The sequence below is a fragment of the Sus scrofa genome, chromosome 1 (genome assembly GCF_054392235.1).
Source record: "Sus scrofa isolate SSC_HxYL_T2T_F1_AM1 chromosome 1, Sscrofa_HxYL_maternal_Yorkshire_Landrace_v2.0, whole genome shotgun sequence".
NCBI lineage: Eukaryota > Metazoa > Chordata > Mammalia > Artiodactyla > Suidae > Sus > Sus scrofa.
The window spans coordinates 277,388,965-277,416,724 of NC_139383.1; the positions used below are offsets into that span (position 1 = coordinate 277,388,965).

Sequence of the window (27,760 nt, forward strand, 5' to 3'; positions counted from 1 at the left end):
CCAAGCTATCAAGCTTATGCTTAATAGGCTTTTTGAGTTTCTTGCCTTTGGTGTGATACGCACAGTGCTTTAAATCTTAAAATGTAGTTGATTGAATTCTGGTAATGAGTGGCCATTGCCTGCAATGAGAAAGCATGTGTGTGAAACAAAAAATAAAAGTTGGATCATGTAATATAATTAAAAATTGTTATCATTTGACACTTCCCAGTTAGCTGAAAATTATCATCACTTAGACATCATCTGAAGAGCCACAGTATCATCCCAATTTGCCTTGTGTTGAGTAGGCGCAAAGAAGATTGTGTATTTTAAGGTACACAGATTGTACCATGAAACTTCCTCCAGTTTTCAAACCTGGGTGGAAGTGGGTACATTTAATTTGTCCATCTTTTGTTTGTATATTTGTGTACCAGTTCTCAGCAAACTAGAAGCATGTAATGGCATCTGAAAACTATAGGATAGTGTTGAATACAGCAACAGCATAATTCCTCTTTCATCTGTGTGCTATTTCTGCATATTCAGAATGGATGGAATTTATTTTTTTCTTTTGAAAAACGGAATTTTTAGATTTCCTTGTTATTTTGGCCATCTTTCTTAAAATTGATCAGCATTTAGTGAATAATGAGAGAAAATTAATGCCAAATATGTAGCTTTCTACCTAGGACTTCTTGTGCTGAATTATGAGTCCTCAGTTGTCATGAACTGTTAACACATTTTCATTCTTTAACATTGCTCTTTGTTCCCTGAGAAATGCTACAAGGAAATAGGAATTTCCTCTCACCATTACCCCTCTGGCAGTGTGTTTCAATCTAATTCCTGGCTGGCGCTCTGTCCTGGTTACTGTCCCTTCTCCTTACTAAATTCAGTTCATCTGTTAAGAGGGGGATTCCAGACAGACGAGGAAACAGCTTTCAAACATTGCACTGCAGGCATATTAAATTACCCCCCCACCCCCCCACCCCCACCCCCACCCCCACCTCGTGTGATCTGAAAATCGGGGAGCACCTCTCTGGCGATGAATTCTAATGAGCTGCTAAAGATGCCGGAGTGTGCACGCACACAGGCATTTTCTTTCCCCTCCCCCGCCTCTTCCTTTTCCCAAGCCCCTTCTTCTCCCTATTTCCCCTCCTACTCCTTTATCCCCTCCCTCTGTGGCTCAGTTCTGCAGTAAACGGGGCTAAGGCACATTCCTGCTTTGCAAGGCTTTCTGTTAAGGATGTTCTGCGGCTTTTGTTTGGATCGCAGCATGCAGAATTACAGGTAACACTCGGAAATTGAGCTAGGCAATTCAGTGCTGTTGAAATATTTTCTAAGAGGCAAAATATTATATTGGAATGAATGAAGAAAGTAAGTTATATTGGTTAGTATTATTAGTGGTAATTGTAGTAAAGTGTTTTCAGAAATGCTATATGCAGATTTCTTTTTTCCCTTAAAAGGCTCAGTTGAAAGGAGACGGGCTTAGATTGATCTCATTTGCAATTGATTTTGTTTTTATGTTGATCATGAAAGCTTGCTGTCACTGCGCTTCCTCTGTAGAGTAAGGGGTGCTACTGAGGGTAGCTGTGAATAGATGTACCGGGTGTGGCAGGATAGAGTGGGAGGGGTGGTGTCAGCCCGAGCTAGCCAGGTTCTTGATGAGGGCATTGGATGCAAAATGTAAAACACTCTCTCCTTTTCTTCTATCAGCTGTTCAGAGGAGACTCATTACAACTCCTGCTGAAGTCCTAGTCTTCCTCCCTTCTCTTCTGCCCCTACCCCCTACCCTCATTGGCCTGAAGACATTGTAACCAGAGTTTGCCTTACTCCCCCGGTGCTATGTGTATGGTAAACCTGGTACTATGGCCGCATCTGGGACTGGCCAGACAACTGCTGCTGGTTCTCCCTATTCCAAGGAGGATTTAAAAGGGAATTGCACTGCAGGCAATGCATCAGAGCAGCAGCATCGGGAGCTTGGGGACTAAGGCTCCTCGGGCATTATTACAGACACACAGAGCTGGCCGCAATGACAGCAGCTGCTCCATTGAACTGTTGGCAGCAGCCAGGCGGCAGCATGAAGTGAGAGATCACTCCTGAGCTCAAGATGAACTCTACCTTGGATGGTAATCAGAGCAGCCACCCTTTTTGCCTCTTGGCATTTGGCTATTTGGAAACTGTCAATTTTTGCCTTTTGGAAGTATTAATTATTGTCTTTCTAACTGTATTGATTATTTCTGGCAACATCATTGTGATTTTTGTATTTCACTGTGCACCTTTGTTGAACCACCATACTACAAGTTATTTTATCCAGACTATGGCGTATGCTGACCTCTTGGTTGGAATAAGCTGCCTGATCCCTTCTTTATCACTCCTCCACTATCCCCTTCCAGTGGAGGAGTCCTTGGCTTGCCAGGTATTTGGTTTTGTAGTATCAGTTCTGAAGAGTGTCTCCATGGCCTCTCTGGCTTGTATCAGCATCGATAGGTATATTGCCATCACTAAACCTTTGACCTATAATACACTGGTTACACCCTGGAGACTACGCCTGTGCATTTTCCTGATTTGGCTATACTCTACCCTGGTCTTCCTGCCTTCCTTTTTCCACTGGGGCAAACCTGGATATCATGGAGATGTGTTTCAGTGGTGTGCGGAGTCCTGGTATACCAGCCCCTACTTCACCCTGTTCATCGTGATGATGTTATATGCCCCAGCAGCCCTCATTGTGTGCTTCACCTATTTCAACATCTTCCGCATCTGCCAACAGCACACAAAGGAAATCAGCGAAAGGCAAGCCCGCTTCAGCAGCCAGAGTGGGGAGACTGGGGAGGTTCAGGCCTGTCCTGATAAGCGCTATGCCATGGTCCTGTTCCGAATCACTAGTGTATTTTACATCCTCTGGTTGCCATACATCATCTACTTCTTATTGGAGAGCTCCACTGGCCACAGCAACCGCTTCGCATCCTTCTTGACCACCTGGCTTGCTATTAGTAACAGTTTCTGCAACTGTGTCATTTATAGTCTTTCCAACAGCGTATTCCAAAGGGGACTAAAGCGCCTCTCCGGGGCCATGTGTGCTTCTTGTGCAAGTCAGATGATAGCTAAGGACCCTTACACAGTTAGGAGCAAAGGCCCCCTTAATGGATGCCATGTCTGAAGTGGTTCAGATACTGGGTCACCGTGTGTCTTGTATGTGTGTGTGTGTCCTTCTTATCTCTTTGTATTCTGGTTCACTGGGAAATGTGGGACAAAATAATTTGACTCTAAGCATTAGCAAACAAATGATCCATCCAAAATACCTTGGATTTTGCAGAAATGATTTTTTTTAATGCTTTTTAATTCAGGACCATGAAGATAAATTTATCTTGGTTCCAGTTTTTAGAATGTCATGGAAATGACTGTATTTCTTAGACTTAAAATGAATAAAGCCATATCTAACACCTCTCTCCAGCTGGCATGACTGAACCTGGGTGTGAAAAGCGTCAGCATTTTTAAAAGTCATCGTTTTCTTGTCGCTTTTCTGGGTTCTTTCCAGCTGTTTGGGCTTCATGTATAATTTATTTCTTTTAACAGGGAAGATTAAAATACAGTGATGAATTAATAGCATTTAAAAAAATTTTTAATGTATGTCAAAGTATTGCTACACTGAAGGTTTCACACTGTCATTCAGAAAGCCAAATGTTTTATGTCTTAACTCTCTGGAGAGAACGCTCAATACAGTGAGTAACGTAAAAACTTAAACATTGATTTAAAATTTTTGCATTGAACCATGAAGCAGAAGGGCAGTCAAATTATACAGTTTATTAAAAACTAAGCTGTTTTTTGTGCCATGCTTCACTGAGATCTAAAGAAGTGTGTGTATTGAAAGTGACTGTGTTGTATTTTTGCCCATGCCTTTTGTGTATGTGTGTTTTGAGAATATTTGAATTGAATTAGATTTCTCTTTCAGAGCAAAAAAAGTGTTTTAATAAGCTGAAAAATAATTAAATGATAGGCTGACTGTCATTTGTATAATGATGAAAATATATTAAAATGTGTCTTTAGTCTTCTGTGCTCTTTTTAGCCAGAGACTGTTAAACATTAAGGTATCAGGAAGAAAGTTGTCCTAAGCAATGAACTCAGAAAATATATTGTACATTTAGCTAGTTCATTTTTAAAACAGAAGGGGGTTGATTGAGATGTTCTCTTTGTGGTTAAATGGAATCAGCTAATATAAAGTAAAAACCAATTCTTTTTAAAAGCATTCTTTTAGCTAGTGTTAAGAAATCCATATATGAATGAGAGAAGGAGAGATTCTGATTAAGTCTCTTTTGTTTGTTCTGGAAAAAAAAAAATCCTTGGCATACAATTCCTTTCCTAAATAGGCTTTTTGTTTTGTTTTGTTTTTTGTAAGCCAAAGTACTAGCAAAGTCTGTGGAATTATTGAGAGGACTATGTATTTGTATGTAGTAGTGATGTTTTGTTCCCAAAAGTGATTATATTTAGGGCAAGAGGTTTATTTTTCTAAAAGGAGAGAAGGATTTCCCAGCAGCTCCAGGCATGAGAGTATTTTCTCTACTTTTCTACTGGTTTTAATGTTTTACAGGACTTTAGGGGACTTATGTGATCTCTGCCTCTGGCTAAATGTTAATCTGAATGTGACAGTGGTGTTCAGTGAGATGGAAGATGGAAGAAAACCAAGGGAAATGGGTTAAAGTGGATTTTTGAGTCCAAGAAAGGACATGGATATTTATAAAACAGGCAGATATGCTTTGGTTTTCCATCATGATATGAGAAAACTTCCTACCCTCTTTTAAAATAAAGGACAGCATTCTTAGGATTTTAGGTTTTAGATATTGATTTGATTTTTAACTTTAAATGTATGCTACTTAAATGTTTTTATTTTAAAAGAATAAGTATTAATAAAAACATTTAAACTTCAGATTCTGAACTCTTCCCAAAAGCTTGCTTGCTCTTTATATTTAGTATTGGAAAATTTGATTCTAAGTTGTTTCAAAATTTAAAACTCATATTGAAATTGCAAGTTATGTTAGTGGCTTTGTCAAGTTGCCATTTAAAGTGGAAAACCTTTTAGATTCTGAAAAATAGTTATACACAGTTCCCCTTTAAGTGGCACAGACCTAAAAAAACCCAAATTTCTCTTTTTATATATGTATCAGATAATGTAACTTGTTCAGATTTCAACAATTTGCTTGTAAATATTTGATTCAGCAGAATTAATCATGAAGATTAATTTTTATAGAACTGTTGTTAAATCAGATTTAAAAGTTTTAGATCAGTTTTACTTTTGGGGGGACTGAGCCCTTTTAATTTTTTCCCATAGTAGGATTCTGTCTTGTGAGAAAACAAAAGTTTTGGAAAAGATTTTATGGAAATGAGAACATATCTGTTTCATTTTCTGGAAATGGCTAATCAAGCTGACTTTTTCTTTTTCTTTTTCGGCTGCCCTATGGCATATGGCATTCCCAGGCCAGGGATCAAATCCGAGCCACAGTTGCGACCTAAGCCGCAGCTGTGGCAACACTGGATCCTTAACCCACTGTGTCCCAGTGCTCTAGAGATGCCACCAATCCCATTGGGCCACAGCAGGAACTCCAAGCTGATTTTTTAATGACTGAAAGGACAACGCTCTTTAATTAGAGCTTTTGTTAATAGACTTTTCTTTTTTTGCCCTAGTACCAAATTTAGGTATTGTTAGAGGTTTGGTGTTTTGGTTGTTTTTGTTTTTCACATTAGAACCCTTATCAATGTCTCAGCCTAAAACTAAAGTAGATACTAAGTGAGGATAATAAGTTTATAAAGAAAAATAAAGCGCCTGTGTCCAACTGATACTTCCTTAATATCAGATGTTTTTCCAGTTTATCTTGTCTTTATTGGACTTTACAAACTCTAAGGTTCCTTCCAGGTATCAATTCTGTTTTCACATTCATTGTCTATACTGCTTGTAAATTTTGTTTTCCTGTGGTATGTGTGTGCTGGGGGAGAAGGGATATGTCTGGATGCAGCCATACAGTCTGCTGTGGCTGGGGGCAGTTCTGTGAGATACATTTGGAGGGTTTGTATTTAAGTAACCTTCTCATCCTGGCATATTTAGTGCAACATTTGATGACGTTTTGTTTAAATACCAAACTGACTAGTTCAGAAAGAGAAAATAAGTGTATTTTTAGAGTCAATTACTTTGAGCTTTCGCAATGCAGGCCATTTAACTTTATATGGTATATGATGGATAAGAGGAAGTATAAGCACTGGGTGGTTGTGTTGAAATAATTTTGTAGTAAATTTTAAAATAAGGCTATGTTAATTGTTATATTTGTAATTAGTTATGTGTTTTTATATGATGACTTCAGTGAAGGTGTGTTTTTTCCCTCTTAGAGTGGGAAAAACAATTACAAACGGACAAGTCCTCCACTTTAATGAAAGAATTTTCTTATACCAGAATGGGTATTTGAATTTTTCATGGATTTGTTGGCTCTTACCTAAATTCCATTTTGGAAAGGGTGTTCTCTAAGGTTTATTGACGGATAAGATCCTTTTTGAGCCATTTATAACGGCTACTCCTTTTTACTTGAATAATGGTCTCAGTATTTTAAGGATTGGGAAAACTTGAATTTTTGTACTGTTAAATGCATTACTGTTCACCTCCTTGAACTTGAAAACGAAAACAGGATTATAGGTTCCCAGATGGTAGAGTGATTTCTGGGAGTTTCCTCAGCTTTTCGGGTATGATTGAAACATCCGCTTTTATTGCCTTTGTAGGAATTTTACTATGTGGTTTTGTATCATAAAAGATTTGTGAAATAAATTATTGGCAAACAGAATTTATTGTTATACAAGCAGATTTGGGGAAGTTTAAGGATGGGGAAAAATCATGGGACTATGAGATTTTTTTTTAAGTCTTTAAGTCATTCTATGTGTTAATTTTTGCATAATTTTCCATTTCAGGTTGATAAAAAGCTAAAGACTATATTAAATGTACATATTATTATTAATATATTTTGCAGACTCAAGGAATATTCTAGACATTTCTTATGACTGTAAATGAGTCATTTGACTTTTTTTCAAAATTTGGATGTCAAGGGCATCACAATATGATTAAAATGAACTATGTACCGAGAATCGAAAAATCTAGGTTTCTGTTATTAATTAGCTCATTTTATAAGGGCAGGTTCTTTCTCTATGCATATAATTTCTTTTAAAAGAGGAGATAATAATCCTTTCATCCTTCACAGGGTTACTTTGAGGATTGAATTAGATAACAGACGTAAAAGTACTTTGTAATATGTAAAGTGCTTTGCAAATAAAAATGGGTACTATTATTTCTATCTGCCATAGTTTTACATCTAAAGAAAGTTGTACGTAATGACGTGGTGGTCCCTCACATTAAGGTCTTCGAAGTTCAGCACAAGGTATCTTAGCAGTCTCAAATTCTGCAATGACAGTAACTTTAAATTCAACATAAAACTGTTTCATTTCCTCCCTTTGATTCCAAAGTCCCTGAAGGGAGGGACATTGTCCTTCATTCCTTTATCTCCCAAATCTGCTGCTGCTTTTTTTTTTTTTTTGCTTTTTAGGGCCCCACCACGGCATATGGAGGTTCCTGGGCTAGGGGTCAAATCAGAGCTACAGCTGTCGGCCTACACCACAGCCACAGTAACACCAAGATCCAAGGTGTATCTGCAACCTACACCACAGCTCATGGCAATGCCAGATCCTTAACCCACTGATCGAGGTCAGGGATCAAACCCACAACCTCACGGTTCCTAGTCGGATTCATTTCCACCGTGCCACGACAGGAACTCCCAAATCTGCTTCTTAAAGCAGAAGCTTTAGTCAGTTTTACAAAGCTAATGAGTGATCCTTTACTTCTAGTCACCTTTATTACTTCTAGTCAATGTAGAACAGTGATGTTCAAAGGGTAGTCCAAAGCCTAGAAGCAGTTTTCCATTTGGTCAAGCCATCCTAGACTCTAAATAATATCTCTTTCTAGAACCAGGAGAGCAATGTGGGAATGTGTGTGCTCTATATGCTGTGTAGCTTGACTCCTGGAAACTCTGTGGCCTGAACCCAGGGAACTTGAGGCAGTGTGCTGTCAAACTGCCAATTTCTCAAAGCATGGCTGAGATCTTGGTTCTGGATTCAGATAAGGTAGGCTAGAAAAATCAGTCATAAGGAAAGAGGAGCAATAGAATAGAATAGCGTGATGAAAGAAACTATTTTAAGTCTTTGTTTTTGCTTTTTCTCTCAGTCTTTACCATTTTCCTGGCTCTATTTTCCCTTCCTTTCTTTTCTTAATATTCTATTGGTCATTTATTCAGAGGGAATTGCTTATGATACCGTATCGGGTGTGGAAAATTTTATTATGCAGTAACTGGCTTGTAAGGAAAGTTTGAGAGGCAATCAAGAAGCACTTAATGTAGCAAGCTCTGCTAGATGCCAGACAGTATAGCTAGCTGGCCTCAGGGATATAAAGAAGGATCACATGATTCCTTTCTTACATAACTTTATGGTTTTTAGATGTTTCATATCGAAAATTCTGTGATCTGTCTTTCCAAAAGCTTCAAAGTGACTTTACCTGGAGGAATTTACCAAGACCTACTGATGGACAGTTGGCACATCAGGAGTCTTATTTCTTGGGGTGGGTTTATGAAATGCCAGTATGTAAAATCATTTATCACTTTATTAGTTTAAAATAAGAAATCAGGGGAGTTCCCGTCATGGCTCAGTGGTTAACGAATCTGACTAGGAACCATGAGGTTGCGGGTTCGATCCCTGGCCTTACTCAGTGGGTTGAGGATTTGGTGTTGCCGTGAGTTGTGGTGTAGGTCGCAGACATGGCTCAGATCCCATGTTGCTGTAGCTCTGGCATAGGACGGCGGCTATAGCTCCAATTAGACCCCTAGCCTGGGAACTCCCATAAGCTGCGGGAGCGGCCCTAAAAAAGGCAAAAAGGCAAAAAAAAAAAAAAAAAAAATCAGGAGTTCCTGTTGTGGCACAGCAGAAACGAATCTGACTAGGAACCATGAGGTTTCCAGTCCAATCCCTGGCTTTGCTCAGTGGGTTAAGGATCTGGTATTGCCGTGAGCTGTGGTGTAGGTCAAATATGAGGCTCAGATCTGATGTTGCTGTGGCTGTGGCATAGGCTGGTAGCCATAGCTCCAATTCGACCCCTAACCTGGGAACCTCCATATTCTACAAGTGTGGCCCTAAAAAAAAATAAAATAAAATAAGAAATCAGTGCTGGCAGTAGAGTACAGTCTTTCTCTATTGGTGGATCTTCATGGGAAACTAAAACCATTTTCACAATGTTACTTGGTAAGGATGGAGTCTTAGAATATGGTTCTATAACATGAACATTTACTGATACAAGACTAAGCCTGATGCCCCATCTCCACAGTCAGACAGTCTGGTCATTGGGATCCTGATAAAAGTTGAAATCATCTGTGTTTCTAGTACTGACCAATCTGTCTTCTAATTGACGTGTTATTTCTTTAGTTAACTTCTTTTGTTACTTGCTTTTTAGTAAAATTCCTTGCACGTTTTAATAGTCTTACATGCTTAAAAACTCATTCTTTCTCTTTGAGGTGGTTTTATGTATCACTGATCTTATCTTTTACCATGAAATGTACTGTTTTCTTTTTTTTTTTTTTTTTTGTCTTTTTGCCATTTCTTGGGCCACTCTCACGGCATATGGAGGTTCCCAGGCTAGGGGTCCAATTGGAGCTATAGCCGCCAGCCTACACCAGAGCCACAGCAACGTGGGATCCGAGCCATGTCTGCGACCTACACCACAGCTCATGGCAATGCTGGATCCTTAACCCACTGAGTAAGGCCAAGGATCGAACCTGCAACCTCATGGTTCCTAGTCAGATTCGTTAACCACTGCGCCATGACGGAAACTCCACTGTTTTCTGATTTCATGTTCAAAGGATGGCATTATTACTTTGCTATTTTGGGGAAGCAACTCATCTTGGTTTTCATGTAGTGTCTATATATGTAGTCTAGTTGGAAAGGCATGGAAATACCTGTAAAAATTAACAGTATCAGTCAGGTAATTAGAATTGAAACATTAGATTTTTGGAAGTCAGCTCATGTCTAGCAGAGGAAATCGGGAGGGACATTTGAGCTGTAAAAAACCTTAGAGATCATTTGGTCTGATTCTCTTTTCACAGACAAGAAACCAGTCCAGTGGCCACAAACCCATCTATGATAATACCCAGACTTCCTACTCCCTAATCCCTTGTCCTTTCCTGTATACCTTGTTGCTTTTGTAGAGGAGATGGAGTTTGGCTTTACTCTGTCAAGTCCTGAATAAGATTTAAATAGGCTGATAATGATGTGTGTGTGTGTGTATATAATTTTAGGTGTAAAAAGCAACACTGTAAATGTTAACTGAGGTTTATGATGTTTCAGAAGCATTTCATAAACTTCGTCTTATGTAACCCTTCCAACTCTGTATGAACTAGTAACTATTACTAACCCAATTACATAGATGAGAAAACTGAGATTTAGAATTGCCAGAGTCAAATAGTTAATATGTGGAAGATCTGGGCTTCCAACCCAGTTCTTTCTGACTCCAAAGCCTACATTATTGCCTCATTTAATTCTCACAGAAACTTGTCAGGTATCTCTGTTTTACAGGTAAGGAAATTTAGGCTTAGAGAGATTAAGAAACTTTTATCAATTGGCTAATTCCTGTACTTGAAACACAAGTGACAGACTTACCACTAAAATATAGCAGATTTAGTATGCATGTTTATTTCTGTTGACTCCTCTCTAAAGAATAGCAAAAGCTGGAGTTCCCACCGTTGTGCAGTGGGTTAAGGATCTGACATTGCTGCAGCTGTGGCGTAGGTTGTGGCTGCAGCTTGAATTCTATTTCTGGCCCAGGAACTTCCATATATTGCGGGTACACCTGAAAAAAAAGAAAAAGGAAAAAAAAAAAAAAGAATAGTGAAAGCATAAGACATGTGGACAAAGAGAAGAGGATCAGAGATCATAATGAAAGAAGCCAGCAAAATTCTGGAATATAGAAACTCAGTGGACAATTGGTAACGGACTCAGCAGAGTCAACAGAGCTGAATTACTAAGTCAGGTGGGGAAAGGGCAAAAAGAAGCAAGGTGACCTGCCTCTAAGACCCAGGAAATAAGTGGGAATTGGATTCCCAAGATGCCTCTACAGGCAGAGAGTAGTCAGCAGCTTAAAACTAAATAATTGTTAGACGGTTTATTGAAGGAATATTTAGGTACCGTCACCCATCTCCACCCCGCTCCTCCACTCCATACCACCTCGATCCCCATGCCAAGCTGGCCTTAGCAGGCAACTGGTTTTTCACCATTGCAACAGAAGATGGAAGACATAATCTTTGGAAGTTGAACCACAGACATTTGGGATGCCAGACATAGCTGAGGTTGGGTCTAAGATACCTCCTTGAAAATACGAGTGTCAAGAGAAAGTCTCCCTATTAAGTCAGTTTCCTTTTCCTGCTACACTCCGGAAATGTAGCAGGAAATACTCCCAGAATGCTCTTAGCCTTAAATGTTCTAAGAAGCAGGAAATACTCCCAGAATGCTCTTAGCCTTAAATGTTCTAAGAAGGAGATAAAAGAAATCTAGTCTAGGGACCAATATTTGAGGGCTCTCAGTTCAGGTTCATTCCAGCCACCTTAAGGTGGTGTGCCCATCAGTCAGCAAATCTCACCCATGCATGTAGAGATTCCAATTAATTTTTTACTCCTTTTAATATCAACAGTCAACCAGATATCACTGGCCTTTTGAGAAAGTCTTATGAATAGACTTGACAAAATGTATTATGAACGCACAGAGCCCAAAACACAGGAAGTCTGAGGAAGCAGAAACAATGCAGGTCAAAGAAGAAAACTTCCCCCCAAGATCTAATATTTGTAACTAATATTTTTAGGGATTTTACATTCATTAAGGAATGCCATTCATTAAGGCATGCTTTTAAAAACAAACAGAAAGAGAACAAGAAAGCTCTTGAGATTTAAAATATAATCAGACATTTTTAAAAATCAGAAAAGTTGCAAGATAAAATCGAGGTAGACCAGATAGTATATAACAAAAGACAATGAAGTAGCTTAAATGCAAGACAATTAGAAGTGTGATCAAAGAAGCCCAATATTTGACTAACATGATTTTTAGAAATAGAGAAAAAGAATGGGAAGATTCTCAGATATTCCAAGAGAAATTCCAGAACTGATGGATATGAATTTCCATAATGAAAAGGACTAACCAGCTTAATAGAACTTTGTGATGGCAAATTATAAAACTTTAGAACTCTGGGGATGAAGAAAAATCTAAAAGCTACTTGGTCTGGAGTAGGGAAGTACAGAGAGATGTGAATAACATTGGACTTTCCACCACCTTGAAGCAAAAAAAGAATTGGGAATAAGTTCAAAATTTTAAGAAGTGATTTTTAACCTAGAATTTTATGCCCAGTTACTTTCATTGAGGTGTTGATGTAAAATAAACCCATTTTGAGATTGGGGTGGGATGGGGCAAAATATTTACCTGTCTTACATTCTCAGGAAGTTACTGAAGGTTATACTTTCTCAGAATGAGGGATGAAATAAAGACGAAGATATAGAACCCAGGACAGAAGAAGAGTGAAGAGAATTCCCATGATGATGGTGAAAGAAAGCCCTAGGAAGTTACTGTGCAGCACATCTAGAAAAGAGCTAGTCCAAATTGGAGTAGAAGAAAGAAAGGCACTGGAGGTATGTCTTTAGGGAAAAAAAAAAAATAGAATTTACATTTTTTGTCAGATTAGTAGGGAAGGAATTGGTAATAGATACATAGAATACTGAGGGAAAGAAAAAATTGGGTAATTAGTAACTTTAGAAAAATAGAAAATTAAAGAAGGACGTCTAATCCTGATATACACTGTAATTCAGGTATGAGCAAATTGGTTTAGCCAAAAATTGTAACAGAATTATGTTGAGTGTCATAATGAGGGGAAGGGATGTGTGGATGGTGGGTGGAGCTGGGACTTTAGCAGAGCTACAGTATCATCCCCCTTACTGTGCATTTTGTTCAGAAATAGGAAAAAGCAGCATTTAAAAAAAAGATGTGTTCGGGGAGCAGGAAATAGGGTGGGAGGTGTTAGGGGTCTGCTGTTTTTCTTTGTAGGCTTTGTACTGTTTGACCTTTACAACTATGTAGGTGTGTTATTTTTTATGAAAAGCATAGACCACATTTAGGGAAAGGCAGATAAATTTCAGCAGAAGAGGAAGGAAACCAGGGAGCGTAGGTTGAGAACACATTACTGAGGTAGAAGATGAGGATGTGACAGTACAAAGCAGTTTCCTATCCATCACCTCATTTCATCCTCCCAGGAAGACAGGCAAAAAGTATGTTATCCAGCTCTTCGACAGCTGTGGAAGCTGAGTTTTGAAGCTATATGAGACCTCTTTATTCCTGGTCTACTACTACTATGCCTCATAAGTATGTCTGAACATTTTTAGATGTTTTAATTTTGGTTTTTGCCAAGAGAAAGCAGGAGATGTTACCGTCTTCTTTGACATCATGGAAAGGAATACATGAAAATAAATACGTGTATGTATCTCTCTGTATGATGAATATGTGTGTACTGGTGTGCAAGTATCTATCTGTGAGACCTGGCATTACGAGATCACAAGAGGAATGCAAATTACTGTGCGGTATTCATAGGTAAGGGAAGGTGTGTTAGATAGATTTCCTTAGAAGGCAGTGTATGAGATGGGCTAGGCTCTGGGTAGAGTAGGATTGTCATAGTCTTATCTCCTCCCACTCCCTGAATGAGATTGGCATAAAGTACCCAGCTGGACAGGATTAAAGGAACCTAAAGGATCAATAGACAAAAAACTCTCCTAAGGTGACCCTCAAATATCAAACAATATATGACATGAAAAAGCCTTTAGCAAAGTAAAAAACAAATGTTTATGTTAAATTACCATGATTGTAGTCACTTAATAAGAGATTTATTGGCTTGTTTTAGAAAGATTGTATTGGCTTTGAACAAAATATGGAAGTCTTTTCAAAGTAAAACTTTAAATCGTGTTGCTTAGCTTTCAACAAGTATTTGTTGAATTGACTTAGTAAGACAGTATTCTGGGGAGAAGGCAAAAGTTACAGCATTGAACAGCATGATTTATTTCTGAAAATTCTTCCAGAAAGACTAGGGAAATCCCCACTGCCATTTATTTATAGCTAGACCAAAAACAAAAAAATCCATTTGTAGGTCTCTGTCTTCAATGCCCCTGGGGACCAGAATATGACTTAAAAGCCTTTTTCATTTAAAAAAAATTCTTCTTCATGACATGAAATTTGTAGTACTTTAAAACATTAAAAACATTCCCACTTAGATTATGTTAATATCAGGAATTGGTGGTGTCATTGTACTGAGGATGTATGTGTAGCCTACTGAGCACCGGAAATTAAATTCAGATCCTAGTTCTGACAATTTGTTAAAGTTTTGTAATTTAATCTTTCAGAATTTAAGAAGGATACTTTAAGTGAAGTTGACCCCAGTATCATAGGCGTCAGTTCAAGATCCAGATGCTGTAGTTCCCATCATGGCGCAGCAGAAATGAATCTGACTAGGAACCATGAGGTTGCGGGTTCAATCCCTGGCCTCGCTCAATTGATTAAAGATCTGGCATTGCCATGAGCTGTGGTGTAGGTCACAGACGCGGCCCAGATCCTGAATTGCTGTGGCTGTGGTGTAGACCGGTGTCTGTAGCTCCGATTCAACCCCTAGCCTGGGAACCTCCATATGTCGTAGGTGTGGCCCAAAAAAGCCAAAAAAAAGATCCAGATGCATGTTGCATTAATGTAAAACTCTTTACATCATGACTATATTTATACTCTCAAGAGCACTGTTTTTCTAAGATAAAATAAAAGATAGTGGAAAGAGCATGGATTTTGGAATCTCTGGCTCTCAGTTTTCTACCATGTAAAACGAGATTATATTCCCTTGTTAGAGTTATTGTGAAAATTAGATACTGTCATATCTTAAGTATGTAGAATTGTGCATGGTGGCATCATAGAAGCTCAGTAAAAGATTGCTGCTGGTATTTCTTTGCCACACAGAGTCAGAATCTCCCCGTAACTTCAGGGCCTGCTGCAAATCAGCATACCCTTAGACGAAAGGCCCTGTGAGTGTGGAGGGGCTTGGAGAGCATAAACCCTGCAGTCCTGCCTTGGTGGTTTACTCCGTCAAGTACTGATGTTTTGTGTATTTTGTCCTGCTTTTACAGCATGTTCCACAGGAGGATTAGTCCTATACAATTCCTGGACATTAAGATACAGATAATTGAGATGGACTTTATCAAGGAACAAGTAAATTGGGCTTACAGTAAGAGGTTTAATAGGTCAGAGATGGAAAAGAAATTTGGGATTGAAGTGGTAAAGAGGTAGCACTTTAATTGGACATTAAAAATGAGTTGTATTAGGAAAAATATAAAACTGGCAAAGCATGTTTTAAGTTTCAAAGGCCTGAATGAAGAGGAACCATTTATATTATTAAGGAATAGAGAGACTGAAATACTTAGTGATTAAAAGTATGTACTTGAGAGGCAGGCAAACCTGTGTTTGAGTCCTAGCCCTGACTCATACTAGCTGTGAGACCTATGACAGGGTGTATAATCCCTATTAAGCTCTCTTACCTTAACTAGTAGTACTATCTCATGCAAGAATTGTACGGATTAATGAGCCAATTCCTGTAAAGCTCTTAGCACAGTGCTTGGTACTGCAGTAAACATTCAGTACATGTTAACTGGTATTTTTATCTCCCTTGTGAATAGGGCGGAATGGATGAACCACAGGTTTCAATTAAGGTGTAATGGAGTATGGTCAGAAAGGTAAATTGTGGCTTTCTGATCTGGATTTGACTGTAATTAGGAATTGGAGATGAAGTTAAGGATTTTGAGTAGGTGAATAATAATAGAGTTCTAAAGTAGCAGAGCTAGAAGATTCCTTAGAGGTTGTTGTCTAGACTCTTCGCTTCTCAAATGAGCAGAGACCCAGAGTAGTGACAGTACATTCGCTGCAGAGCTGGGACTAGAATCCAGGTATTAGACCTCTCTTAGACTCAATCATGACACCAAAATAAGTCCAAAAGATGGTTCGATATTGGTCAAGTGCTTAGAAAATAGGCATTTCCAGCAGCTTTGGAATAAAGGAAACAAGTTTAAAGATTTTAATGTGTATTAAATAAATGGTGGTACTTTCAACCAAACAAATTAAGATTTGAAAAATCTTAATTAGAACGTTTTCTTCATCAATGGCAGTCATCTCAGAAATGTTTGTTAAGGGAAGTAAAAATACATGAAATGGGTGTTCATTGGTATTTTTATTTGTATTGCTAGTGGGCTTGGAGGGTGAAGTTTTTGCTTAAGTAAAATTGAAAATCACTTCTTATCCCATGTCCTTTAAAGTTCCCGTTACACAGGAATTTTAAACAGAAAAACATAAAAAATGTAATTCCGGGAGGGCTCTTACTACCTATGTCATAAGACGTTGCTACATAGATGTTAATAGACCTTGGTTGGTATTATACCTATGTGCTATTAAGTTTTTAGGTTAATAGAAAAAGATCCAACTAATTATAGCTTAATATATTAATGGAATAAGATAGCTTTTAAATCTTTATATAATTGTTTAAGATTAGCTGTTTAGTAGGAAAATTATAATCAAACATGTTTTTTCTTATGTAATCGGGCTGAAAGATTATTTTATTGAAAGCTATATAAAATATATGTAATTAAAATAAACATAGAAATCCAAATCATATACCTATAGTCTGTGACTATATGAATGTAGACCTCTTACAGAATTCTAAATGCAGTTCAGCAATTTCACTGATGGAGATGTTTGTGACCAATGTCATTCAAACACAGCTTCTCATGTAAATTATTTTATTAACTACATAAAAGTGAGGAACTCTATAGAGTTATACAGTCATTTTAATGTATCTAGCCATTTTTTAGGTGCTATATATTTTTGCTACTCAAAAGGCATGCTTAAATCTTTCACTTAAGACTTGTTATTTTCAAAAGAAGCTAGCTTTTTAAAGTGAAACTGAGGAGTTCCCGTCATGGTGCTGCAGAAACAAATCCAACTAAGAACCATGAGGTTGTGGGTTCAATCCCTGGCTTGCTCAATGGGTTAAGGATCTGGCATTGCCATGAGCTGTGGTGTAGGTCGCAGAAGGTGCGCAGATCCTGTGTTGCTGTGGCTGTGGTGTAGGCTGGCAGCTGTAGCTCCGCTTGGACCCCTCGCCTGGGAACCTCCATATGCTGTGGCTGCATCCCTGAAAAGCAAAAGCAAAAAATAAAGTAAAACTGAGTATTTCTTATGAAATGTTCATAAACATTTTCTTAAAAATCATAATTTGATTGATTTGGTTATATAAAAATACAGCTTGAAGAATGGGTCTTGATTGTGTGTGTATTGTATTATGAGAGTCAGTTATTTTGAGATTTTATTTTTAGCATATAACACTATAAAATCTTTAAGCAAATGATATAAGTCAAACAATGCAGTATGTACTAAGAAGTACTAAGAAGGCATCTGACAATGCAGTTTTACTCAGTAATATAAATAATACAGTAGAAATAAGCATTTGGAATTTATCAGAGTTATATATTTGAAATATGACTTTGTGGTTTTGGAAGTCATCACAGTTACCAGAGACACATGTTTGGAATATGACTTTGTATGTATGTAATAATTTTGTGTCTTCTGATTTAACTAACCCATAAGTTACCTCTTCACCACCTTTTTACTCATAATGGCATTGTTGTGATCGCTTTTGTCAGGTAAAAGTTCTTGAGTATTTCCTGCTTCTTGGGCCTCTCAATGATGGGTTACTGTGAAGGAGAATCAGCAGTAACAAAGTGGGAAAAGATTGACAGTGCATTTAGGAGTTGTGCCTTATCTATACATGATTTGGGACAGTTTTGCCAAGCATTGAATAATTTTCCTGTGGGAAACTTGAGCCCTAAAAGGAAATGAACATAGCTAAAAGGCTGCATATCACATGGGACTTAGATTTATTTTTAGAATGGCACTGTAATGCCATATTTGGATTGAAACAATGTGATGACAGGACATTATTTTATTAAAAAGCTATGTTTTCTGAAAAAGTAATCTAATTTTCTATTACATTGTATATATAGATTCAGCATAATAAATATATAACTCTTCAGCTACTAACTATGCTGAAGTATTTTAAAGTTAGAGGCACTTGCTTGGCAAACATTTCTGGAGCCTGCTTTTAGAGTCTGCTTTCTGTAATACAGATTCTCTGGCAGTTCATTGGTTATAGTACATAATTGTCTTTTTGATGTGTATGTTTTGGGCAAGTTGTTTATTACTGGTTGGGAAAAATGAGTAAAGAAGGATTAGTAGCATTGGGTGTTGGTATAGTTAGTTGTCTTGAAATGGAAGCACTCTCTACTAAATGACTCAATAGAGAAACCCTAATGGATTTTTGCTTCTGAGAAATGATTTTTTTAAAAAAGATACTCAGCAAAGGTATTTCATACTCAGCTTTACATTGTTTGGGTTAGCATGATTTATGGGTTTAAAAGAAAAACAGTCATTGCATCGTTTATATTCTGTCAGCTTTTCTGCTACTTGATTTATCTTCTTTATAATCTTATTTGGTTAAAATAGGTTATGATGTTGGTAATCTACAATGAATTTCTGAATTGGGTACTATCTAAAATTGCAGACCTCTCATAGTTCACTAAGTTTCAAACATGGGAAAATCTGCCAAATACACATTCTGTCCCTGGGCCTTTCTCTCAAGGTTGGAAATATGCCAACACTATAAATCTCAAGTCTGATGGGAAAGCGCTATCACTGACATACAAGGCTTTATGCTACCTGCTTTCAATGCAGTATTTAATTTGCTTCTCATAAACTCTGCAAGGTAGTGACTACTGAGTAAATTTTACAAATAAGAATATTAAGGCTCAGAATGGTTAAGTAACTCTCCGAGGTCACACAGTTAGCAAGTGGGAGAGGCAATTTTCAGCCAAAACTGCTTGACCCTAGAGTGAGTATTCTGTTTATTAATACTGTTTATTAATTTATTAATAATGCTGTTAATTTATTAATAATACTGTTAAACTACTTCTGTTTATTAATACTGACCTATGTAGAGCACCTGAAATTCACCTTGTCTGTTCTTTGTCAGAAGTCCAACTCCAGTCTTCGCACGATGTGGCCGGATTCTGAAATGACTTCAGTTACCTCCATGTTTGTTAGTCTAGTTACCATTTGTTCTGACTTTGTTATGTTTCAAAGAAATTTTAAAAGATTAATTACTGAATACCTATAAAATACTTCATTACCTATACAATACTTAATTACTGAAATTTTAGAAGATTAATTACTGGATACCTATACAATACTTCATTTATTTAAATGTGTCTCTTATTAGGTTTTATTCAATGACAATTTTACTAGAATTATGATTTTTTACGTCTAAGAGCAAATCATCAGGATAAATAAGTAAAGCAGTATTTACTCACAAATCCAATTTACAATGAAATTCCTGCTGTTGCATTGAGTGAAATGACAGCACTATAAGTTGAAAGAAAACTAATTTGACGATCAGCAGTGCAAGTCTCATAGGGACAAGTAAAACTATATTTGCATGAGTACACGTTTTTATGTTCTCAAAATCTGAATTTAAGATAAAAATGTTTTTGCATTGTCACTGTTAAGTGAGCCCATCAATCAACTGTTTATTTCTAGAATACTTGTTGATTGAACTATGACATGGAATTGAGGGGCTTTAATTTGTTTTATACAAATACGCTATCTCATATTACTAAGGTATTAATACTTTATTAGAATATTTATAGTTCAACAAAGTAGGAAAAGATAAATAAGAAAGAAATTTAGAAAAAAGAAATGGAACAGAAAGATAATACACAAATATACAGGCCATAATATCCTGTGTTGTTTGAGATTGGGCTGCAAATGTGGCTCAGCGTTCTGGAGGCTGAAACAAAAGTAGACATTTAATCATTGCCCGTGGCGGGGAAATAACCCATATTTCTTTAGAAGAAGCAATTTCTGCTAAGAACACTGAGTAATATAGTGGGAAGCGTCCTCACTACCATGAAAATACAAGGTTTCTGTGGCAGTTTTTTTTCACAGTCTCAAGCACCGTTTCATGAAAGTAGTTCTTTGAGAGGCCGGGATGTAGTGATGGTCTATCTGGTGCTCAGCCCTAATCTTTAAATATTTAAAATATTACTCATCCTCAGTGTTGGAGGCCACCTAGCATTTAGGGAAAATGCCCTTTCTTTGAATGATTTACAGAAGGGCCACATGTTGAGATTTCTTTTCGCTTTATTTTTCTGTTTAATAGCAGTATACGTTTCTCTATGATATTAGAGCTCTAATATCTGCTTTTTCATAAACACTGAATAGCCTTCATATGAGTAAAAGGGAAAAACACATTTTCAAAGTTTGTGTCATGTCGATTTTAGTTATGAGTCTTGAAGACAAAAGCATTTTTTCATATATTAGGAATTACAAATGCCACTCACTACTGATAAGAGAATTTCTTGACTTTTATGGTATGTTTATTTGGGTTAAAAACGTGAACTAGAAAGCCAAACCAGTTGAGTTCCAGTTCCAGCTGCTCACTTTCTTGCCAAGTGATTTAACTTCTTTCCTCACTTGCCAAATGGGGGGACATAATAGAGCCCACCTTAAGGGGTTATTAACATTCGTAGATCTGTGTGATTTAACTGTGAGCAAAGTGCTTAGAACAATGACTGCAGGTCCTTGTTAGCTCTAGTTATTGTTGCTTAAGTAATTATTTCTAAGTCTGTAAAAATGAATTGGTCAATAGGAAGTAAGTGGCCCTGAACCTTATATGTATCATATATCCCCTGAGAATTCATTTATTCCGAAAATATTTATTGAGTGCTTATCTAAATTTGTCAGGTACTCTTCTAGGGGCTGGAGAAACAGAAATCTCTGTCCTCGTGAAGCTTAACATTCTAATGAATCTGTCAGAATCTAAGAATGCACTTTGAACAATACAGAGAAAACTGTGCGTTCAGTGTCAGAGAGTTTATGGTAACCCTTAAGGCTGTTTATTAAATTTTATGCTAAGAATGCCATACATGCCTTCTTTCTATTTTGTCAGAATTCCTCTGAGCCATTCCTTAAGATGGTTATAGTATTTGATTTAAAAAAAAAAGTTGGAGTTCCCATGGTGGTGCAGCAGAAATGAATCGACAAGCAACCATGAGGCTGCGGGTTCGATCCCTGGCTTCGCTCAGTGGGTTAAGCATCCGGTGTTGCCGCGAGTTGTGGTGTAGGTCGCAGACATGGCTCGGATCTAGCATTGCTGTGGCTCTGACATAGGCCGGCAGCTGTAGCTCCGATTAGACTCCTAGCCTGGGAACCTTCATATGCCATGGGTGTGGCCCTAAAAAGACAAAAAAAAAAAAAAAAAAAAGCTATTGTGTAAGAGACAAAATAATTGTTGTTATTTTTCTTAATTACCTTTTTTTGCTCTGTTAAATTAGAAATGCTGTTAGTTTTTCTAATAAATAAAATGAATTTCCTGAAATGTCCAAATTTCGCAGGGGTTTTGTAGGCTTATCTTGCCCAAACACAAGAACATCTGTTTTCATAGGCTTAAAAGTCTTCATCTTTCCACTTAAGCAATTCTGCTACTTCCAAAACACTTGAAATTAAATTACAAATGACAGGAGTTCCATGTAATTAAGAAAATGATTTTACCTCAGGGCAGTTTTAAGCCCTCAGTTATTCACTTTTAAGTGTAGTAGTCCTTCAGTTCCATTTTCCTTCTTTTGAGTTCCAGTCCTAGGGGATTTTAAAAGTAAGACTTTAATCACTTCTGGCAATCTATAGGGGACTTTTAAATAGCAAAATGTTTCACAGATGTTATTTCTGTGAAACATATTGTAAAGATAGGATATGACATGATGGATTTGAGTGGAATTTTGGTGATGTTTGTTTTATTTTATTTTCTTAAGTATTACATGATGACTTTTAACAAAGCATTTATAACATTCCGGATAGTCTTAAGAAGATCTAACTTTTTCTTTAGGCAACAAGTTACTTTGGAAATAATAATCTTCCCTATGCTGGTTATTTCTCATGGCAGCCTTCCACTGCATTTTCTTTGTTTGGGTACTTTCTTTTTCTTCCTGCCATTCTTAGCTTTCTATTTTTCAACTTGAGTTTACAAAGGGTGTGTATTCAAAGGGTTTCCGTCAGTTCCCAGTACCTTGTTAGTCCTGAGAAGTTACCCAGTGAGCCAATTCTCACAGTAAGGTATAAAAATAGCCATCCAGAAAAATTACAGAATGTGGTACCACTGATTTGAACTAACAGCTTTCAAAACCAAGATGGGAGAAGAAAACAGCACAAATGCTATTTCCTTAGATTTTTTTCTACCCACATTAGTTTAGACAAGCCTTAAAATTTAAGAAAGTAACAAAGTCTAACTGTTGCTTTCCCGAATACACTAAAAAGAGAATAAGATTTGGGACCAAGAAATAAATCATCCAGAAATCAATTACATGGATAGATCCTCGTTTTTTTATCACTGTTGAGCTTGAATCACAGTATTCATTTCACCACTTTTATTCCACAAACTCAGTCTAGCATTTTATTGAGTGCATAATAAGTCAATAACTTGTATTGAATTTGGGTGGCTTAACGTTGCTAAACCTAAATTTCTGTATTGTATACTGAGGAAATAATACCTTATTTTTTTTTGGAGTTCCTGTTGTGGCTCAGTGGTTATCGAATCCGACTAGGAACCATGAGGTTGGGGGTTCGATCCCTGGCCTTGCTCAGTGGGTTATGGATGCAGCATTGCCGTGATCTGTGGTGTAAGTTGCAGACACAGCTAGGATCCCCCGTTGCTGTGGCTCTGGCATAGGCCAGCAGCTACAGCTCCGATTAGACCCCTAGCCTGGGAACCTCCATATACTGCAGGAGCGGCCCTAGAAAAGACAGAAAGACCAAAAAAAACCTTCTTTTCTTTTAATAAACTTTATTTTTAAGAACAGTTTTAGATTCATAGAAATTCGCGAATATAGTACAGGGTGTTCCTATATACCCTGACTGTTTCTCCTGTTATGAACATGTCACATCAGTATGGTACATCTGTTTCAGTTAGGCAACCAATATTGATACATTGCTATTAACCAAAGTCCATATTTTATTTATATTTCCTTAGTTTTTACTTAATGTCCTTTTTCGTTTCAAGATCCCAACCAGGATACTACATTATATTTAGTCCTCCTGTCTCTTTAGGCTTTCTTGACTGTAGCAATTGCTTAGGCTATCTTTGTTTTTGATGATTTTGGCAGCCTTAAGGAACACTGGTCAAGTATTTTATAGACTGTCCTTCGTTTGGAATTTTTCTGAGGTTTTTCTCATAAGGTTATGAGTGGGGGGGAAGAAGGACACATAAATGAAGTGCCGTTTTCATTACCTCGTATCAGCGGTGTGTTCTGTCGACGTGCTTGTCACGGTTGATGTGTGGACCTTGATCATCTGGCCAAGTTCATGTTAGTCAGATTTCTCTGCTGTGAAGTTATTCTTTTTTTCCCCCTTTCCATACTGTACTCTTCTGAAAGAGGACACTATACAAATCCCACACAGGAGTGGGTTCCCTCCTTGAGGGCAGTATTTACATAAATTATTTGGAATTCTTCACAGGAGACTTGTCTTCTCCACCCCCATTTATTTATTTATTCATTCACTTATTTTTTAAGTATAAATTCATGGATATTTATTTTATACTTTATACTTTAGATTATAAAGTATTACTTCATTAATTTTGTTGCTCAGTTTGTTCCAGCTTTGGCTATAAATTTCCCTTTGACATATGCCCATCATTTTGAGCTTGTTTTCTTGTGGTGAGAGTCGGGGGAAAGTGCTTCCTTACTTATGGCAATTTTACATGTTCCAGGATCATCTTGTAAATTTCCTGCCCCAGTCCTAGAATCAGCCATTTCTATAAGGAGCCTGGTTCCTTTTATTGATAAATGATGTTACAACCCAAGATTCTGGCACTACGTGTGCTCACTGTCACTGGATGTTCATGCTTCTAGGCCTTCTCAACTGACAGGACAAAGAAATACATGCATGATAGTGCTATTTTTTAAATCATTCAACATGTGGGTTCAGCAAACCATGCATTGGAGTTAGAATGGGGTGGAATCAAAAAACTTTATATGCAGTTATTTGCAACTTTAGATACAATTCCTAGTTACATATAGACTAGGAGGCCAAGACAGGTACATAAGTGACTATTCCAAAACACAGGGCAGTTGCTGTGTGGTATGTAAATGCATACAACTTTTCCAGAGAACAAATTGACATTATAACTGAAAGTCCAAAACACAAGAGTTATACTGGGTATTTGGGGGACTGGAGTGACTGTGGAAATCATCTGTTCTCGGTTAGGAATCACTGCTCTACTTTCAAGCCTTGTTTTTAGCAGAAGGAGTAGAAAAGCCTGAATATTCCAAAGTCAGAGATTTGGTGTAGCGAATTATGGTATAGCCATGTGACAGGTTATTATGCAGTAAAAATGTTAGGGTAGAAGTTTCCTGGTGGCTCAGTGGGTTAAGGATCCGGCATTGTCACTGCTGCAGCACGGACGGGTTAGATCCCTGGCCTGGGAACTTCCGCATGCTGTGGATGCAGCCCAAAAAATTGCTAGGGTGGGATAACTGTAAATAACCAGAAAAGAAGCTCATGACATTTTGCAGTTAGTAAAAATTAATTTTCAAAACAATGTAAACTCATGAAAATAACTATGTAAAAAGTTAGGCATGTGTTCACCAAATATTAGCTATAGTTATTTCTGTTGTGAAATTATCTCTTTTTTTCTTATTTTCCCCCGGTATTATTGTAAGAAAGCAAAAAAGTTTTATTACAAAAAACAAGAAGGATTCGTTAGTATACTAAGAAAATAAAAATTTAGATTTTTCTTTTTAAAATGCAAAAGATAAGTCATTAATTTTAGATTGTGTTTGGGAAACAGTGACAGATGCCATTTGACAGGAGTATGGAAAGGGGGGATAAAGATTTGGATTTTACTGCGAAGTGTTATTTCTCAGTATTTCTTTGGTGAATAAATTTTTAAAGTGCTCTTATTTTAGAGTATGGTTCTGAATGAAATTATTTCCAGCAGTGTATGTATGTATTCTATTATATGAATGGTAATTTATCTCTTTTTCTATTAATGGACATTTAGAGTTTCTAGGTTTTTTGACCATTGCAAGTAAGGTTATTATGAACATCTTGTACATGGTTTTTGTTTTTCCTCTTGGACCCGTGTTTTTGTTTCTCCTGTGTGACCCTTAGGAGTGGAATTGCTGGTTCTATGGGAAATGCCTGTGTAACTTTATAGGAAACTGCCAAGTAATTCACCAAAGTGGTTGTTAGCATTTTATATATCCATTAGCAACAATTAAGAGTTCCAGCTGTTTCATATTCTCACCAACATTTTTGGTATTGTCTTTTTATTTTAGTTGATCTAAATTTGTTTCATTGTGTATGTTTAGAATGCCTGAGCTGTAAATACTGTTTGTATTGCTGCTTGAAATGTAAGGGACAGTATGCCACTATAAATAGTTACAGGATTTCGTTTAAACATTTACTACATTGAAGATACAGCAGTATATAGACTTAGGAGAATTAACTTTTGTAAAATGCAGCTGAACATTTGAACATGAATATTACATGAAAAAATGTTTGAAGGTATATACATTTCAAGTTGTTGCAGCTTGCTTGTGAGAATTTCTGCAAGTAAAACTTAAGAAATTAATCAACAGTAGCATATCAGTGTATTAAAAATGATTACAAAAAATCTTCGCTTTGGTCATGTTGCCAGTGACAAATTATTGTGTTGTATATTTAGAGTAGGGCTTGGCACATTGCAGAAAGTTCAGCATGCGTCTAGTTTTTAAAAATAAAGTTTTATTAGAATTCAGAAATGCTTGTTTATGTCTATATTGTCTCTGGCTACTTTTGATCTACAGAGGGAGAGTTGAGTAATTGCAACACTGAATGGCCCACAAAGCCAAAAATATTTGCCATCTGGCTCTTAACAGAAAAAGTTTGCAAAAATGGGTTTTTTTGTTTGGTTTTTATTTGTTTGTTTGGTTTTTTGTTTTTTAGGGCCGCACCTGCAGCATATGGAAGTTCCCAAGCTAGGGGTTGAATCACAGCTGTAGCCCCTGGCCTACACCACAGCCACAGCAATGCCAGATCCAAGCCATGTCTGCAACCTACACCACAACTCACAGCAACGCCAGATCCTTAACCCACTCAGCTAGGCCAGGGATCAAACCCACATCCTCATGGGTACTAGTCAGGTGTGTTACTGCTGAGCTATAACAGGAACTCCCACAAAATGTTAATACTGCATAATCATATGGCATTTTTTTCTTCTGGATATTAAAGCTGTTTTCCTTATAATAAATGAAGCAGCCAAGACATAAAACCAGTTGATAAATAGAGTTACTTTGCCATTGTTTCAATAATTTTTAGAACATATCACCTTACAGTCATTTTGCTATTCCTTGTTCTTTTAAGGTTTGCACATCTCTGCATGATTACCTTAAGTACATTGCAAAACCTTGTTCTCTGTTAAGCCATTTTACTAACTATAGTCCTCTGAAAGGATGTATTTGATTGACTTAATCACTTTAGCCATTAATATGCCTTGTGCTTGCAGTTCCCTATGTGAGCTATGTCTATGCTTAAATCCTTAGGAATAAAAGGAATGTATATTATGATACAAATATTAATTTTATAAGCACTTGGGTTGGGATGTTTTGCAAAAAAGCTCTTTGCTGTGTTTTCTTAGAAAGGAATCATCCATGATGTTACCATGATTTGTTTTCTGAATCTTTTCAAATTTAATGATGACATTATACTGATAGAAACTTAGCAAGTTCCTCATTGTTAGAATTTTGGGATCATTTTTGTACAATTTGGCCTCTGGCAAGTCAAATGGATTTAGTCCCAAATTCTTCAGCATATTTTCTAAGGCCAAATATTTTAAGCAAATGGTTCACATGGAACTCCTCGATTTATTATTATTTCTCAAGGCTTAACAAATTCAGCATGTGGATTTTCAAAATCACCTTGTCTCAAAGGCATTTTACCTCATAACTATCTGATGACTCCATTGATCAAATGATTGAGGGATGGCGGGTGGATGAGAACTAACCGGTTACAGAATTTTTTCAGTGTTTGTTATTTTTCTATTATCTGCATTTGAATTTCCTATAACTGTGTATCCTTTTTGAAGTTATCTTTATCATTAGTATAATATACTGACATAACCAGCATAAAATATTTTGAAGATCTCCATATTCCTCTCATTCTTCATGTAATTTTCCAACCTTCATTCTTGTCTTAAGCTACAGTCTGTCATTCTTAGCATATTTCAGAACTTCTATTGTTGTTTCATAAAATTCCTGCAGTAAATTCAGCTGATATTTTAAAAACTCATAATTCTTTTTTTCTTTTTTGGAAATATAATTTGGAGATATAATTCAAGAATGCTGTTAACAGCTTTTTCAGAATAATTTCTTGTAGCTGAACTCAAATACAGATCAACATTTCTGTTCATCATTTCTAGAAAGTTCTGTCAATGTGAAATTTATTTTAATCATTGTTTTAGTGCTTTAAGTCCCCTTTCTCATGTTTTTCAAGTTCCAAAACCTTTCAGAAACTGCTTAATGGATGGATCTTC

At 37.0% G+C, this 27,760-nt stretch overlaps 2 protein-coding genes across 8 annotated transcripts in view; both read left to right on the plus strand.

Annotated features, from left to right (window-relative positions):
* Nucleotides 1–27,760, plus strand: part of RABGAP1 (RAB GTPase activating protein 1) — a 172,758-nt gene that overhangs the window by 94,529 nt on the left and 50,469 nt on the right. The gene's annotated exons all lie outside the window — the stretch shown is intronic.
* GPR21 (G protein-coupled receptor 21) lies at nucleotides 1,156–9,201 on the plus strand. 2 transcript variants are annotated; one of them, XR_014827519.1, is made up of 3 exons: nucleotides 1,156–1,257; nucleotides 1,684–7,638; nucleotides 8,782–9,201. XR_014827519.1 is itself a non-coding variant. In XM_003353653.5 (2 exons), exon 2 carries the CDS (start codon nucleotides 2,078–2,080, stop codon nucleotides 3,125–3,127), a length of 1,050 nt encoding a protein of 349 aa, XP_003353701.1. In that variant the 5' UTR covers nucleotides 1,156–1,257; nucleotides 1,684–2,077; the 3' UTR covers nucleotides 3,128–7,286. The 2 variants fall into 2 exon arrangements, 1 of the variants encoding a protein (XP_003353701.1); XM_003353653.5 differs by lacking the exon at nucleotides 8,782–9,201 and having other exon boundaries at nucleotides 1,684–7,286.